The sequence below is a fragment of the Dromiciops gliroides genome, chromosome 3, assembly GCF_019393635.1.
Source record: "Dromiciops gliroides isolate mDroGli1 chromosome 3, mDroGli1.pri, whole genome shotgun sequence".
Classification (NCBI taxonomy): domain Eukaryota; kingdom Metazoa; phylum Chordata; class Mammalia; order Microbiotheria; family Microbiotheriidae; genus Dromiciops; species Dromiciops gliroides.
In genome coordinates, this window is record NC_057863.1 from 332,498,535 (window position 1) to 332,514,522 (window position 15,988).

General features: G+C 38.5%; 1 protein-coding gene across 1 annotated transcript in view; it reads right to left on the reverse strand.

The window, feature by feature from the left end:
• Positions 1 to 15,988, reverse strand: part of POLQ (DNA polymerase theta) — a 108,197-nt gene that overhangs the window by 70,977 nt on the left and 21,232 nt on the right. Inside the window, 3 exon segments of the mRNA XM_043993502.1 lie at positions 6,898 to 7,040; positions 8,779 to 8,995; positions 9,710 to 9,852. Of these exon segments, the coding sequence (XP_043849437.1) occupies positions 6,898 to 7,040; positions 8,779 to 8,995; positions 9,710 to 9,852 (503 nt within the window).

Genomic DNA, 15,988 nt, shown 5'->3' on the forward strand with positions numbered 1-15,988 from the left:
CCAAATTAGTTATCAAATCCTATCATTTCTACTTCTGTAGCATCTCTTACATCATCGCCTTCCCTCTGGCCACACAGCCAGCACCTCACCTGGCCTATTACAATAGCCTCCTAATTTATTTCTCTGCCTCAAATCTCTCCTCTCTTAAATCTATCCACCACATAGCTGATAAAGGGCATTTGTCTGAAGCATAGATCCAAGACATCACTTTCATACTCAACCTTTAGGATCAAACATAAAGTCTTCTATTTTTCACATACGATTGGGCCTTTTTGTTTGTTTTTTTTTTGGTGGGGCAATGAGGATTAAGTGACTTGCCCAGGGTCACACAGCTAGTAAGTGTCGAGTGTCTGAGGCCAAATTTGAACTCAGGACCTCCTGAATCCAGGGCTGGTGCTTTATCCACTGCACCACCTAGCTGCCCCCAAGTCTTCTATTTTTAAAGCCCTTCACAACCTACATTTCCAGTATTATACTTGCTCCTTCCACATTCTGTGGTTCAGCTGGAAGACTCATTATTGTTCCTCACACCTGACACTTTATCTTCAATCTCCACTTTTTTGTATCGGCCATTCTCTATAGCTGGAAGCATTCCTTTTTTTGTATCATAAAAGTATTTTATTATTTTCTAGTTACATGTAGAGATAGTTTTCAACATTTGTTTTTATAAGATTTCAAGTTTTAAATTTTTCTTCCTCCCTCCCCCCTCCCCAAGACAGCAAGCAATTTGATAAAGGTTGTATATGTACAATCACATTAAACATATTTCTGCATTAGTCAGAAGCATTCCTTCCTTACCTTGACCTCACAGAATCCCTTGCTTCCTTCCTTCAGGACTCAGCTTATTCTATACAAAGCCCTTCCCAATCCCTCCAGCAGCTAGTGCCTTCTGCACCATACTGTTTTGTATTCTTTTGGTATGTAATTTGTATATACTCATATATGCATATGTATAATATAAACACATATGTATACATACATATATATGTTTGTGTGTATATGTGTATGCATGTATGTATGTATATCTTCTGGCTCCCCTAATAGCATATAAACTCCTTGAAGGCAGGGACTATTTCATTTTTTCTTTGCAAACCCAATGATTAACACAATGCTCAGGTTTGATGGTTGATTGAATAAGCTAGACTTTCTCTGGAAAATTGAACAGTGCTTTTAATAACCACAATCTTCTCCCTAAAACAATTTTTCTTTGGGCGAGGCAATGAGTGTTAAGTGACTTGCCCAGGGTCACAGAGCTAGTAAGTGTCAAGTGTCTGAGGCCGGATTTGAACTCAGGTCCTCCTGAATGCAGGGCGGGTGCTTTATCCACTGTGCCACTTAGATGCCTCCCTAAAACAATTTTGAACACCAGTGTTCTTACCAATGATGCTTATTATGTGGCTTCAAGCCTGAGGACACATTTTCCAAACAATTTAAAAATGCAAGTCACCTCAACAACTATGGGAACACATGTAATAGGCACTAGTAGGCTATAGGATATCAACAAAAACTTGCCTAGAAAAAAACCCAGCATATGGTATATGAAATATGGGCCTAAGGGGCAGCTAGGTGACACAGTGGATAAAGCACTGGCCTTGGATTCAGGAGGACCCAAGTTCAAATCCAGCCTCAGATACTTGACACTTACTAGCTGTGTGACCCTGGGCGAGTCACTTAACCCCCATAACCCCACCAAAAAAAAAAAAAAGAAAAAGAAAAAGAAAAGAAAGAAATGTGGGCCTAACAAGAAAAAGAAGATGAATTATTTAGTGAGAGAGTGAGGAAGAGGTAGCAGCCAGCATGCTCCATTGGTATCTACCCATTGTCAAGATAGCTAGAGAAAGGCCTCTCCAGCACATGGAGAACAGGGCAGCACTGTAAAAATATAACTGAACTGGTTGGGATCTCTACCATTGGAGGAAGTATCCACGTTGATGAGATCACACCTTCATCTTTTTAATAAAGCATATCTAATTATGATTTGAGAATCAGTCTGACCATAGCTCATAGCTTTTTAATGATTTTTATCAAAAAATTCAGAGATACTGCTCTGATCCTGCTACAACAGCCCAATGGGAGGTTAGATTCAGGTTGGCATCATTAATGCAGAATTCCTGAAGAAATAGAAAAAGTTTTATCTAGTCTTTAGAGACAGATATCTCTATCCTTGTTTTAGGAAAAAAAAATTGGGGGCAGCTAGGTGGCGCAGTAGATAAAGCACCAGCCCTGGATTCAGGAGTACCCAAGTTCAAATACGGCCTCAGACACTTGACACTTACTAGCTGTGTGACCCTGGGCAAGTCACTTAACCCCCACTGCCCCACAAAAAAAAAAAATAGGGGCAGCTAGATGGCGCAGTGGATAGAGCACAAGCCCTGGAGTCAGGAGTACTTGAGTTCAAATCGGGCCTCAGACACTTAACACTTACTGGCTGTGTGGCCCTGGGCAAGTCACTTAACCCCAATTGCCTCACGAAAAAATAAAATAAAATAAATAAAATAAAATAAAATAAAATAAAGGGATTCAGAAGTAACCACCAAAAGATTTTAAATGTCCTGATTGAAATTATCAAGGGCCATTGACCTTGGAAATCCCACGCCTATCAGGAAAAAGAAATGAGAAATCTAGTTGCAACAAGCCAACAGAAACAAACCCCCATCTGATGCCAAAACTGATGTCTCAGAAAAAAGATCTGAAAAACACCAATGACTTCAAAGCATCTTCTAGATTCCTTAAAGTACATTTTTCTTTGTATTCCCAATGTGCAACACAGTGCATGCAGTAGTCATTTAGTCTGTCAAATGAATTAATTCATTATATATTTATTGAACACAATTATTTAGTGCACATAAGAAAGGTACTATGTACCTCAGATGTTTGTTTAAAAAAAAAACAACAACCCTGTGGGACTTGTTTTAGATAAAAACTACAGATAAAGCTCTATTAATATAGGTGAGTAAAATTTCCCCAAAAGGAGACTATGGGTTCTTAAAGTCCTAACAAAGGGTTGCATGAACAGATGTTAACAAAATCTAAAATTTTCATCAATTTCAGAAAGGAAAACAAAATATCATTTGCTATTTTGGAAAGAGAGAATGAAGAAAATAAAGAATCTCATTTTGTGATATCTTATTCTGAGATGGAAATTTTTTTTTTTCATAAAGAAACATCTCCATCTTGTGGGCTTTCAGGAGACTGTCACAAAAGGCTACTTAGGCAATTGCAGACATAAATGTTAGCAATCAATTTACAGTGAACAAGAAGAAAAAAAGAAATGCCCATGGAGGAGAGGGAACTGTCCTGATAAGTCAGCGCCTGCAAGCCAGAGATCAGATCATTCATTGATTTTAGTGATAAAATAAAAAAGGTGTGTAAAAAATGTTGTGGGGATGCAACTAACATTTCAACACGTACTCCCCCAGACTCCAGCACTATTTCCCCAATTCACATTGGTATTGCTTTCATGAACAAAACCACTATTACAACCTATGTCAAAAGCACTCTACTTCCTTCAGGAAATACTCTTTTAAAAATAAACTAAAAACATAATTCCCCAGCATATTTTTAAACACCTGTGAAGAGCTAATTAAATTCTTATAATATTCAAAAAAAAATTTATAAACAGGCATAGCAGCATTCTCCTTACCATACATAACTGCATTCGCCTGCCATCTTCCCATAATTCTTATTTTGTAATTATTTCGTCCATCTTTCAAAACTATGCTGTAAACATATTGAAGGCAAGTATGTCTTAAATTCTTTTATGTCCACTATAGCACCTAACATAGCAGGTGATCAATACTTATTGACTAATGAATAAGGGACTTCATGTGTATCACATTTAAGAATAATAGTGGGGCAGCTAGGTGGCGCAGTAGATAGAGCACCAGCCCTGGATTCAGGAGGACCTGAGTTCAAATCCAGCCTCAGACACTTAACACTTACTAGCTGTGTGACCCTGGGCAAGTCACTTAACCCTCACTGCCAGAAAGAAAGGAAGGAAGGAAGGAAGGAAGGAAGGAAGGAAGGAAGGAAGGAAGGAAGGAAGGAAGGAAGGAAGGGAAATTAAGAAAGAATAATAGTGTTGGGGTAAGGCCAAAATGTTGGAGAAAAGGCAGGGACTTTGCTGAGCTCTCCCAAATTCCCCTCCAAATAACTTTGAATAACACCTCAAAACAAATTCTGAAGTGGCAGAACCCACAAAAGGACAGGGTGAAACAATTTTATAGCCCAAGAAAACTTAGAAGGTCTGTCACACTGGGGTGAGAGTGAAGCACAGTCTAGCACAGGCCACACCAGTACAAGCTGGGCCCCAGCAAACAAGCATCAGACCTTGGGGGTAACTAAAACAACAGCTGAAGCGACTTCCGGAACTCTCAGTTCACAAATAGTAAGAAGGTTGGACAACTGGTCAAAAGAAGCTTATAGAGATCCCTTTGTTGGCAACGGGATTGCATTGCCCATACTAGGATGTGGGTTACAGTCCTGGGTGGCAGTCCCTGGTTGAAGAGGAGCATTAGCACACCAGAGCTTGCAGGACAACAGGGACCCTGGTCATAATTCCAGGGCAGAAAATAGTCCTTGGGTCACTCATACCACAACAGAAGACAGGGGAATAGTAAACACACCTCTCCTTAGATGATACCACCTTGGAAGAACTAAAAGTTTACAGACCCCCAGAACTAACTCTGAAAACAGCTGCAAAAACACAACAAAACAAACTGAGAGCACCTTGGGTGCAGAGCCCAACTTGAACATAAAATTAAAAGTCAAGAAATAGGCTGGAAAAATGAGCAGACAACAAAAAAGATCTTGACCATAAAAAGTTCCCCAGCTTTTGGGACAAGAATTCACTATTTGACAAAAACTTCTGGAACAACTGGATAATAGTATGGCAGAAATTAAGTATATTTCAACATCTTACACTCTACAAGATAAGGTCAAAGTGGATACATAATTTAGACATAAAAAGTGATACCATAAGTAAATTAGGAGAGCAAGGAATAGTTTACCTGTCAGATCTATGGAAAAGGGAAGAATTAATGACCCAATAAGAGTATTATGAGATGTAAAACACATAGTTTTGATAATATTAGAGTTTCTGTACAAACAAAACCAGTGCAGCCAAGATTGTAAGGAAAGAAGAAAGCTGTGAAACATTTTTTCCAGCAAGTGTCTCTGATAAAGGCCTTGTATCTCTTTTTTTTCCTTATATCTCAAATATAAGAAAATTTATAGAACTACAGTTCATTCCCCAATTGATAAATGGTCAAAAGATATGAACAAGCAGTTTTTAAATGAAGAAATCAAAGCTATCAATAGTCACATATAGAAAAATGTTCTAAATCACTTTTTTTTTGGGGGGGGGGGGAGTGAGGCAATTGGGGTTAAGTGACTTGCCCAGGGTCACACAGCTAGTAAGTGTTAAGTGTCTGGGGCCAGATTTGAACTCAGGTCCTCCTGAATCCAGGGCCACTGCTCTATCCACTGTGCCACCTAGCTGCCCCTAAATCACTTTTTATTAGAGAAGTACATATTAAAATAACTCTGAGATACCACCTTACACCCATCAAATTGACCAATATGATAGAAAAGAAAAATGATAAATTTAGAGGGGCTTTGGAAAAAATGGGACACTGATGCACTATTGGTGGATTTGTGAACTAATCGAACCATTCTGGAGAACAATTTGGAACTATGCATAAAGGACAATCAAACCGTGCAAAACCCTTTGATCCAGAAATACCACTGTATTAAGTCTGGATCCCAAAGAGATAAAAAACAAAAAGGAGAAGGGCCTGTATGTACAAAAATATTTATAATAGCTCTTTTTGTGGCAGCAAAGAATTGGAAATTGAAGGGATGCCCATCAATTAGGGAATGGTTCACCAAGTTGTGGTGTGTGATGTTCTATACTGTTCTATAAGAAATCACAATAAGGATGCTCTCAGAAAAATCTGTAAAGACTTACATGAACTGATACAAAATGAAATGAGCAGAACCAGGAGAACAGTGTACACAATAGCAATGTACAATGATCAGCTGCAAATGACTTAGCTATTCTTGAGAATTCAATGATCCAAGACAATTCCTAAGGCCTTATTAAGAAAAATACCATTCAACTCCAGAGAAAGAACTGATAGAGTCAACACAGATCAACACATACTTTTGTTAACTTTATTTTTTAGGTTGGGTTTTTTTCCAGTTTGTTTTCTCTTTCACAACATGACTAATAGGGAAATGTTTTGCATGACTGCAAATGTATACCTATGTCAAATTGCTTGCCTTCTCAATGGTGGGGGAGAGAATTTGGAACTCAAAATTTTAAGAAACATTTAGAATGCTGAAAATTGTTTCTACATGTAATTGGGGAAAAAATAAAATATTAAATTTTTTAAAGGACAATAGCATTATCAGATGTTTGATCACTCAAAACATTACTAGATTTCAGGACCTCATTACTGTAAAGGTATAAAAAAAATTGTAAAAATGCACAAAATGATTACATTTAGATATTACAGTGCACAGAAAAAAACTTGTAAAAGCAGGTATCAGGTAGTTTAGTAAAGAGAAGGCTAAAGAGCAGACCTAAATAATAGTGATCAAAAAGTCTTTTATTCCTTGCCATGTGAAAGATGTAGATTAGCTATATGGAAGAATTTACTCTCAAGGAATGGTCTGCCTGGAAACAGAAAAGAAAGGGTAGTCTGTGTTCATTCATGAGTGTGTATGTATACACAGACATACATACATATATATATATATATATATATATATATATATATATATATATATATATATGCACACATACACACACACACATAAGCACATATGTATGTATATACATATTTCCTTCTGCAAATATATTTGAGGGTCTAAAAAACAAAACAAAAAACCTACCAGATAGACAATGTGGAGGTCATTCTCTAAAACAAAGCCTTTCATAGCTCTCTGCAGGTCAGCAAATATATCCAGGGCCTCAGTTGGAGAAAGAGATGAAGAAAGAGTGGCTGAACCAAGGTGAGTAGGATGATATACTTTTTCTAAAAGAAAAGCAAATATTATACTCAAAAGATGAAGCATTTCATTCTACAAAGAATTCAAAAAAACTAGAAGCATATCTTGTAGATTCTAATAGAAATAAAATGGGCTTTTTTCTTCCATTTTTGGATACTATAAATTCTTGTCAGATGAACATGTCTGTCCAGCCTTTGTACTGTTTCGAGCAAAACCTTAAATATTCATGGAGTCAAAGGTGAAATGAAAAATATTAACATTAAACAAAGGATGAACATGTAATTATTAACAAAGCCTCAACCAGGACCACTTTCTGTGGAAAGTAAAAGAAAATTGACCACAGATACTTGACACTTATTAGCTGTGTGACCCTGGGCAAGTCATTTAACCCTCATTGCCCTGCAAAAAAAAAAAAAAAGAAAAAGAAAAAAGAGGAAAAGAAAAAGCCCAGATTGAAATGTGTATGAATGCACTGAATTAGTGTTAAGGGCTGTTAATGGGTCCCCTGAACTTGTCTTTTTGAGTTGCCATATTTTCCAGAAACACTGGATCCATAGCTCGCAGGGGGCCCTGAATGTGTCAAGGACAAAGCTCCTGCTGAGCTGATAGAATTTGTTGTTGCACCCCAAGCCAGATTCCATGTGTGTCCTTGGAAGACAAGAGAGGTGCCATCCCTCTGTACCAGGCTAGGATAATGCCTGAGTAGCTGGGGTCCTCCAATCTTCATAGTCTAGCAGTTACCAAGGGAAAAGAATGAGGCTTTTGCCATCACCTTGTTCCTCCCCATGAGGAGTGGTCTTGTCTTTTTCCCCACCTTTGCTACACTACTCCCCCTCCCATGTCAAGCCCCTTGCTAGTATCTCCTCCTCACTTTTCACTGCTACTAGAAAAATGTAAACTTCTGTAAAAATGGGGAAACCTCTGTGTTCCACATGCATGCTCATTTCTCTTGCAATAAACCTGGATTTCACATGAGTCTCATGATGCTGTGATTGTCTTTTAACCTGGATCACAAAGTATTAGATCAGCATAGAGGCTCGATTTACATGCAGTTCTAATAAAATCACAGAAAGTAATTGGTACTAGTTTCCAGCTAGCACCTGAGGTCTCTTTTGAATCTGAGTCTATAATCCTCATGATCTAAAATACCTCCTGGTTATTGACAATCCCATTTACTTCCCTAATATTTTCTGCTTAGGAAGAGCAACAATCCAGCCTGCAAAAGGCTCCTATTGCTGTCTTCTGACTTGCTGACTCTCTTCCAGCAACATCCCAAGAGGAGCTAGTTCTGAGCCACCTCAAGTTTTCACTGGACCAATGGGAACTGTTTGTGTTATACAAAAACACATGAACACATAAGAGTGATATGGACAGTGCTGAGCCACAGCATATAACTTCATGATTATGTCAGCCCCCTTCATAATAATTTTTCAGTCTTCCACTAAAAAGAAGTCCACTGTATTTTCTTTCCCCCTATATTTGTTTCTCTAATAAGATTTTACAAAATGGTGACAGGAAATTGTAAGTTATTAATATAGAGATAAAGAAACAAATGAGTGAAGGCCTGACTTTTCAATATCACGGGGGGAAAACTAAAAAAAGTTTTTTATTGTCCAGAAACCATAAGCTTTAATTATATGATTTCTTATTTGATATTCTCTTTGTCCCTTGACAATCCAATTTCCACTGATTTTCAAAAGTTTAATTTCCAAGTAACTATGGAGAAGATAAGCAAGCAGACTAAAATGGAAATGCCATTTTTACCTTTTATTCCAACACTAGCTTCCGATACCTGAATGAATTCATTCTCTAGCAGCCACATCACACAGTCTTCAATTGCTCCATGCTGTTCCTGATGCATTTTCTGGTTTTCTCCTTTCAAACTTTTCTGTTTTTCTATTTTCAGACTTGCAGCCAAAAAAGTACAAGAAGCATAAGTCTGTACATCTTTTGGTGTATTTGCAACTCCACCAACTATTATCTAATAAATGGAAAAAAATGGAAAATTATTATTTATCATAAAGTAAAAAGATAATGGACACAGAAAACATATAGGAAATATAAAAATTCAGTTTGCCAAAAACTCTTCAAGATCTGCTTGTCAAAACTAGCAGCACCATCCTCATTCCAACTGACAATTTAAAAAACAGACGTTTTCTTAAAGGAGATAAGTGGCTGATTCTTTTTTTCCTATCCAAAACCAAATGGATACCATCTGAATGAGAGTTTATAAAATTCTGGTACTAGCAAAACATATTAAAGTTGGGATTGTTGTCCTAAATTTTAAAGACCATAATCAACTAATCAAATATCACATTCTTCCCTTTTGAAATTTATAATGCATGACTTGAATGTTTACATAATCTGATCCTTTGTCTGAAGAGAATAAAGAAAATTAATTCAGAGAGAGATTAGGACCACTTGATTCTGATATTCAGTCTTTCAGGGGCCATGTTGCATTACATTTTTACAATAATTACATAATTACAATTAGAAACGTATCAATAGTACACCAGCTATGTTCAGTTTTAGGGGACAGCTATCCAAAGCCAAAAAAGATGTAGACATCTGAAAAGTCCATCTATATATTATTTTTCTTCACAAATACATGAAATAAAAAGTTTTATTCCTTGAAATTCCTCTACTTCATTATAGGGCAAAAGAAAATGCAGTGCTGTGGCGTGTTCTGCCTCACCTCCAGAATAGCACGAATCATGCTAGCAGTTACATCTCCTCCCTCTCTTCTTTGCAGGCTGCTGCATACAGGTTTGAGGGACCCCTGAAGTAGAGCAATGCCTTTTGATTTCTCCGACTTCTTGCAGACTAAGATACTCTCACCTACAAACAAACAAACAAACAAACAAACAAACGGTGGTAGTAGTAGGCCTCCACTAGTCTCAGAGGACCATGAATCAGCGCCTTGAAGAGCCACAGGCCACCACACTGTGGTTGTGCAGTCCAATACGGGAGCCGCAGCTCCTGAGTGACTTATAACAGGTAACTGCCACATCCTGTGTTGTATCTACCCCATGAGGAGTAGCTGGAGTGTCCTCTCCAGGGCGCTGGCCTGGGTGGATCAATATGGAAAACAAGCTGTTGCCCATGCAGCAGGTTTTCCCTCTCCAGGACAGTGGTGGATCCAAAGGAGAGGCAGAGCCAATACAGTTTGGCACCAGTGCCACCGCAGGAGTTGCCAGAGGGATGTGATGTCCAACATCCAACTGTCTGAGGGACTCTGACTCCTGATTTTTCCTCAGGGTTAACTCCTGAAGCCTTTCCCATATATGGGTATAGCCGCAAGGCAATGGAGATTTAAAATCAGGGTTTCCTTCCCCATGGCGGGTTGCCTGCCAAGGCTGATAAGCCTTGAGAGAGTTCCCGCTCTCTATAAAATGCTCCAATGACGTGTGTCTCAAATAGCCTCTGACAACCCAAGCCCAGCTCCTGGCCTTCTTGTGGCGGAACTGTTTCCACTAACAGGAGAAGCAGCAAAGGTGAGTCACTGGCGCCTTAAAACCAGTGGCTTCAGGCAGGTGGGGCTCGTCAAACAAACGGTACAAATGTGAAATTCCCAGATCTATATATTCAGCTCTGGTCTTTCTCCTGAGCTCCAGGCCTCCCCTCCCCTCCCCACCTAATCACCAGAAGTCTAGTGGATATTTCAAAATGGATGTCCTGGAGACATCTCAGATTCAACATTTCTAAAACTGAGCTCATCATTCCTCCTAAGCCCACCTCTCCTCCAAGCTTCCTGATTTGTTGAAGGAAACTACTCTCTCAACTATTCACAACTTCAGTGCTGTACTCCCACTCTTAACCCACAAATCCACTAAGAAGACAGATCTTGTCATTTCTACATTCAAATCTCTTAAATGTGTCCCTTCCTCTCCACCCACACACCCTAGTTCACACCCTTTCAATTTATCTTCCAGACTACTGCAAAAGCCTCTTACTTGGTCTCCCTGCCTCACTCCAATCCAGCCTCCAAACTACTGTCAATGATTTTACCAAAATGCAAATCTGACTACATACCTTCTCTATTAAACAAACTCCCATAGCTCCCTATTATCTTGAGACACAAATATAACTTCCTCTCGTTGGCATTTAATACCCTTTAGAACTAGGCCCCAAACTACCTTTACAATCTCATTAGAGTGAGATAGATAGAACAATAGATAGAGAACTGGATTTGCTCTGATTTCAAATCCTGCGTCAGATACTTAATTAGCTGTGTGACATTGTCAGGCTTTATTTTTTCATCTATAAAATGGGGGTAATAGTTGCACCTACCTCACAAAGTTGCTGAGGCTCATGATATATTTAAAGCACTTTGCAAAGCTGACTTATGTTATTTGTAAGCTCTCACTTTTAAACACTACTCCCCTTCCTGCAAACAGACCTTTCTACTGTTCCTCGTATACAATACATCATGCCCCTGTGTTTCTCCACTGTTCTCCCATTCTAGGAATATATTCTTTCCTCACCACTGTCTCTTAGAATTCCTAGCTTCAAAACTCAGCTTGAGACACCTTCAAAGTGAAGTCTTGCATGATCTCTACTAATGTCTTCCCCCCACAAAATTACCTTCAATCTATTTTCTTTATATCTACATATGAATGTGTCTACCCTGGTAGAATGTTAAGATACTTATGGGCGAGGACTGTTTCACTTCTGTTTCTGTATCACCAGCACCTACCACAACGTCTGGCACATAGTAGGTTCTTCAAAAAAATATTTGTTCATTCAATAAGTCACATTGAGGGTCATATCCTCAATGGAAATGTTATTAAATGTCTAGATATCTCAAAAGATCAGTTTGTCCTTCTCCTCCACCATGTTTCACCACTAACAGGGGCACCCTTGCTTCTCCAACCCCGTGCCCCAGCTCCAGGCCATTCTTTAACCAATGCAAAGGTTCTAGCTGGGTAGAAGAAAGACCAACTTCCACCAGGGCATCCTCACTGCTTGCTGCTTGACTGTTCACATGGCTTAAATGATATGGGACTCAACAAATCTATTCGTTGCAGTGACACCAAGGACCACCACACTTCACCACATGCTCTACCACTGCCTTCTGGACCCTCTAAGCTACACAGTCTGCCCTGGCTCTAGGCCCTGAGGTCCTGCCAGTCATTTGACCTCTGTATTATGACCTAGATACCCCTGGGCCCTGCTATCTACCCAGCTACAGAACCTTTAGGCCTTTGGGGTCTTTTCATCAGCTAGAATTTTCCTTTATGGGTTGTTTTCCTCATTGAGAGAATGAGCTCCTTGAGAGAACAGACAAGGGACTATCAGTTTCTCTCTATGTATCCTTAATATTTAGCCTAATGTCTGACACATAATAAGCATTTGAATAAAAGCTTTCCTATTCATTTTCATTCATTCATGTTGATAGCCACTATCTTGCAACCAAAACATTTATTATACCAATTTTACGAAGGTAATTCTCCTGAATGAGGAATTGATAAGGAAACAGTTAATAATGAAAGATAATTGCTACACAACAATATTCTTGCCAGCAGGTCCACTTTCCAGAGGGTGTGGATAAAGCCTGGATGACAGTGTATGATGCAGATCAAAATATCTTGCTTCAACACTTCTCATTCCACCATCCTATAAAACAACCAGTGTTAACTCTGCCTCTTTGACCCAGCTCCTCCTAGGATCTCCAATAAGCTGCTTGCCCACTGTCAGCCTATCAGATAACAAGCAGGCTGACAGAAGTGCCCCTTATTATACCACTCTAAGGTTCTAGAGTCTTTCACACATCTAGTTCTTTAGCCCATAACTTAACATACTAACAGGTTCATTCAGGACAAACATCTTTTATTTATAGAATGGCACCAGTTACTTATGTCAAAGACATGATTTGGGGCCACCCAGTATAGTTTCTTTACCCCAGCCTACACACTGCATCTCCAGTTCAGGCAAGGTAGGCAGCATTCCTCTGATCTTCCAGTGCCAACACTACCAGATTCAGAAAAAAATAATAATAATTTCAGGACTCTATCCCCAAATGGTATTCTCAGACTATACCTTGGTATTCTTGCATTCCATTCAACCATCCTCTATAAAAACCCAAGGAAACGTGATTAAAGTGCAAAGGATAATAAAGGTTTTACACCTGAAATAATTTCCTAAAAGCTGGCAAAACATGGAACTTTGGCCTCACAGGTAGTATTAAGCATCAGTCAACCAAGTGGCCTCCAGAGCAAAATGAGAAGATACATTCCCCCCAAAATCAAGAGGTGGCTATTACATGAACTGGATTTGATACTAAATTTTACTGGAATACTATAAAACAAATCTACATACCTTCTAACTAAGCAAGAATCCCCAGAAAAATCCCTTCTTCCCTATTTCTTCTCTCCCTGAAGTAAAAGTACATTCACTTTTCCATGTCTAGTATTGGAATTTTAGGAATTGACTGAAATTATCTGGGTATTTCTAAAAAACGGTTCCTGAGAGCCACAATTAATTGATTCTCATCACTGACAACAGAAACTAAAACCCAAAAGAGTAGAACCCAATACATTTTGTATTTACTTATGCAGGTACATGTTGTTTCCCCTCAACAGAATATGGGGAGGAAGAATATGATTAGAGTAAGAGTTGTGGTTCTGAACTTTAATCAATCAATTTACAAGCATTTATATTTCAGGTACTATGCTAGCTGCTAAAGATACAAATACAATGAATTAAACAACCCCTACTCTCAAGAAGTTTACATTCTAATGGAACTCGACACTCACCAATAAAAAATATCTACTTGACAATATGAACATCAGAGAGACACTGGAATGAAGTGACTACCTCACCCTGGAGTTCAAAATATCAAAGAAAGAGAAGAATGAGTCTTAGGTCCACTGGCTGTAAAATGCAATATAATATTAACCAGAAACATCCACTGGCTGTAAAATGCAATATAATATTAACCAGAAACATCAACAAATAAGGTGCAACTTCCTCTCTCTCTCTCAAACACACACACACACACACACCGAACAGGATACAGAAATACATTTCATTCAACAGGGAAATTAGAGGTAAACATAAAAAAGGAAAAGGAAGATTTAGAGGTAAACATTAGTCCTAAGCAAAACAAAGTCTAAGGATCTATACTGGGGCAGCTAAGTGGCACAGTGGATAGAACACCGGCCCTTGAGTCAGGAGGACTTGAGTTCAAATCTGGCCTCAGATACTTAACACTTACTAGCTGTGTGACCCTGGGCAAGTCACTTAACCCCAATTGCCAGGAAGGAAGGAAGGAAGGAAGGAAGGAAGGAAGGAAGGAAGGAAGGAAGGAAGGAAGGAAGGAAGGAAGGAAGGAAGGAAGGAAGGAAGGAAGGAAGGAAGGAAGGAAGGAAGGAAGGAAGGAAGGAAGGAAGGAAGGAAGGAAGGAAGGAAGGAAGGAAGGAAGGAAGGAAGGAAGGAAGGAAGGAAGATATCTATACCTCTTCCGAGGTAGCAAAGAATGAGAATCTGAGGGGGTACCCATAAATTGGAGAATGGATAAACAAGTTATGGTATATAAATGTGCTGGAATAAGATTATGTTGTCAGAAATGTTAAAGTTTGTATGATCTGATGCCAGATGAAGTGAACAGAAGCAGGAGAACATTTACACAATGACAGCAAAATGGTAAAAGCAAACTTTGAAAGAATTAGGAATGTCATAATAATAATCTAGAGGTTCCAAGTCAAAGGAAAAATATGGCAAGCAACCAGAAAGAAAGATTTCATGTTTAAAAGAACCACAGTTAGCATCACAAAGATTATGCTACAAATATGAAAAGAGAAAAGTAATCTTTAGAATATAATATCCAGGGGCAGCTAGGTAGCGAAGTGGATAGAGCACCGGCCCTGGATTCAGGAGGACCTGAGTTCAAATCTAGCCTCAGACACTTAACACTTAGTAGCTGTGTGACCCTGGGCAAGTCACTTAACCCCAATTGCCTCACCAAAAAAAAAAAGAATATCCAAAAGAAGCCAAAATAATATTATTTGTAAAAACCTATCCACTCCCCTTTAAAATTGTCATTGAGGATGTCCTTGATTTTATGTAGATGTAAAAGGAAGTTTATAGATCAGAAGATATGTTTGGTTTTTTTTCTGGTCTCCTTTTTAAAAAATAATAAAGCCCAAGATTTTTCTACAGCATTAGTATCTTCCTCTTCCTTCAGAAAACTTTGGAGTTTGTTTTCCATTACTTCATATTTATAATGGGGTTTTGTTACTTCCTGCTTTCTCAAAGAGTATGGGAGAATCTTGAGGGGAGGGAGAGAATATGGAACTGAAAATAAAAGAAAATTAAATGGAAAAAAGAAAAATTAAAAATTAAAAAATTTCTTACTGATTCCTCAATGTCCTCCAACATGGTTCTTCTTCATGTACAATTAGTCTAATCCAACAGCTTTCCTTGTCCCTATTTTATTTGGTAACCTTTTTACCTTTTTTAGCATAGTGCCTGGTAAGAGTTGGCACTTAATAAATGCTTATTGACTTTTATATGGAAACATCTGAGACTGTGAAGAATACAAATGTGATGGCTCAATTCAGGTGAAAAAAGTTATAAAAAATATTTACTGATACTTTCCATTTTTCTTCTGCGTATATTCCTTCTTCTCTTTTCCATCCTTAAATTTCTTCAGGATAACTTTGCTTAGTTGGGTTTCTTGCCAAACTTGTTTAAAAGTAACTTTCGGTGGCAGCTAGGTGGCACAGTGGATAATGAACTGCCCCTACATTCAGGAGGACCTGAGTTCAAATTTGGCCTCAGACACTTGACACTAGCTGTGTGACCCTGGGCAAGTCATTTAACCCTCATTGCCCTGCCCCCCCCCCCAAAAAAGTAACTAACCTCTTTTTCCTTATTTCATGAAATTATATTATTCATAATTATCTATCTTCCTCTATAAGATTTTTTAAAATGATTTTCTATTTTAAGGCAATGTTGCTCTTAACTGCTCTCT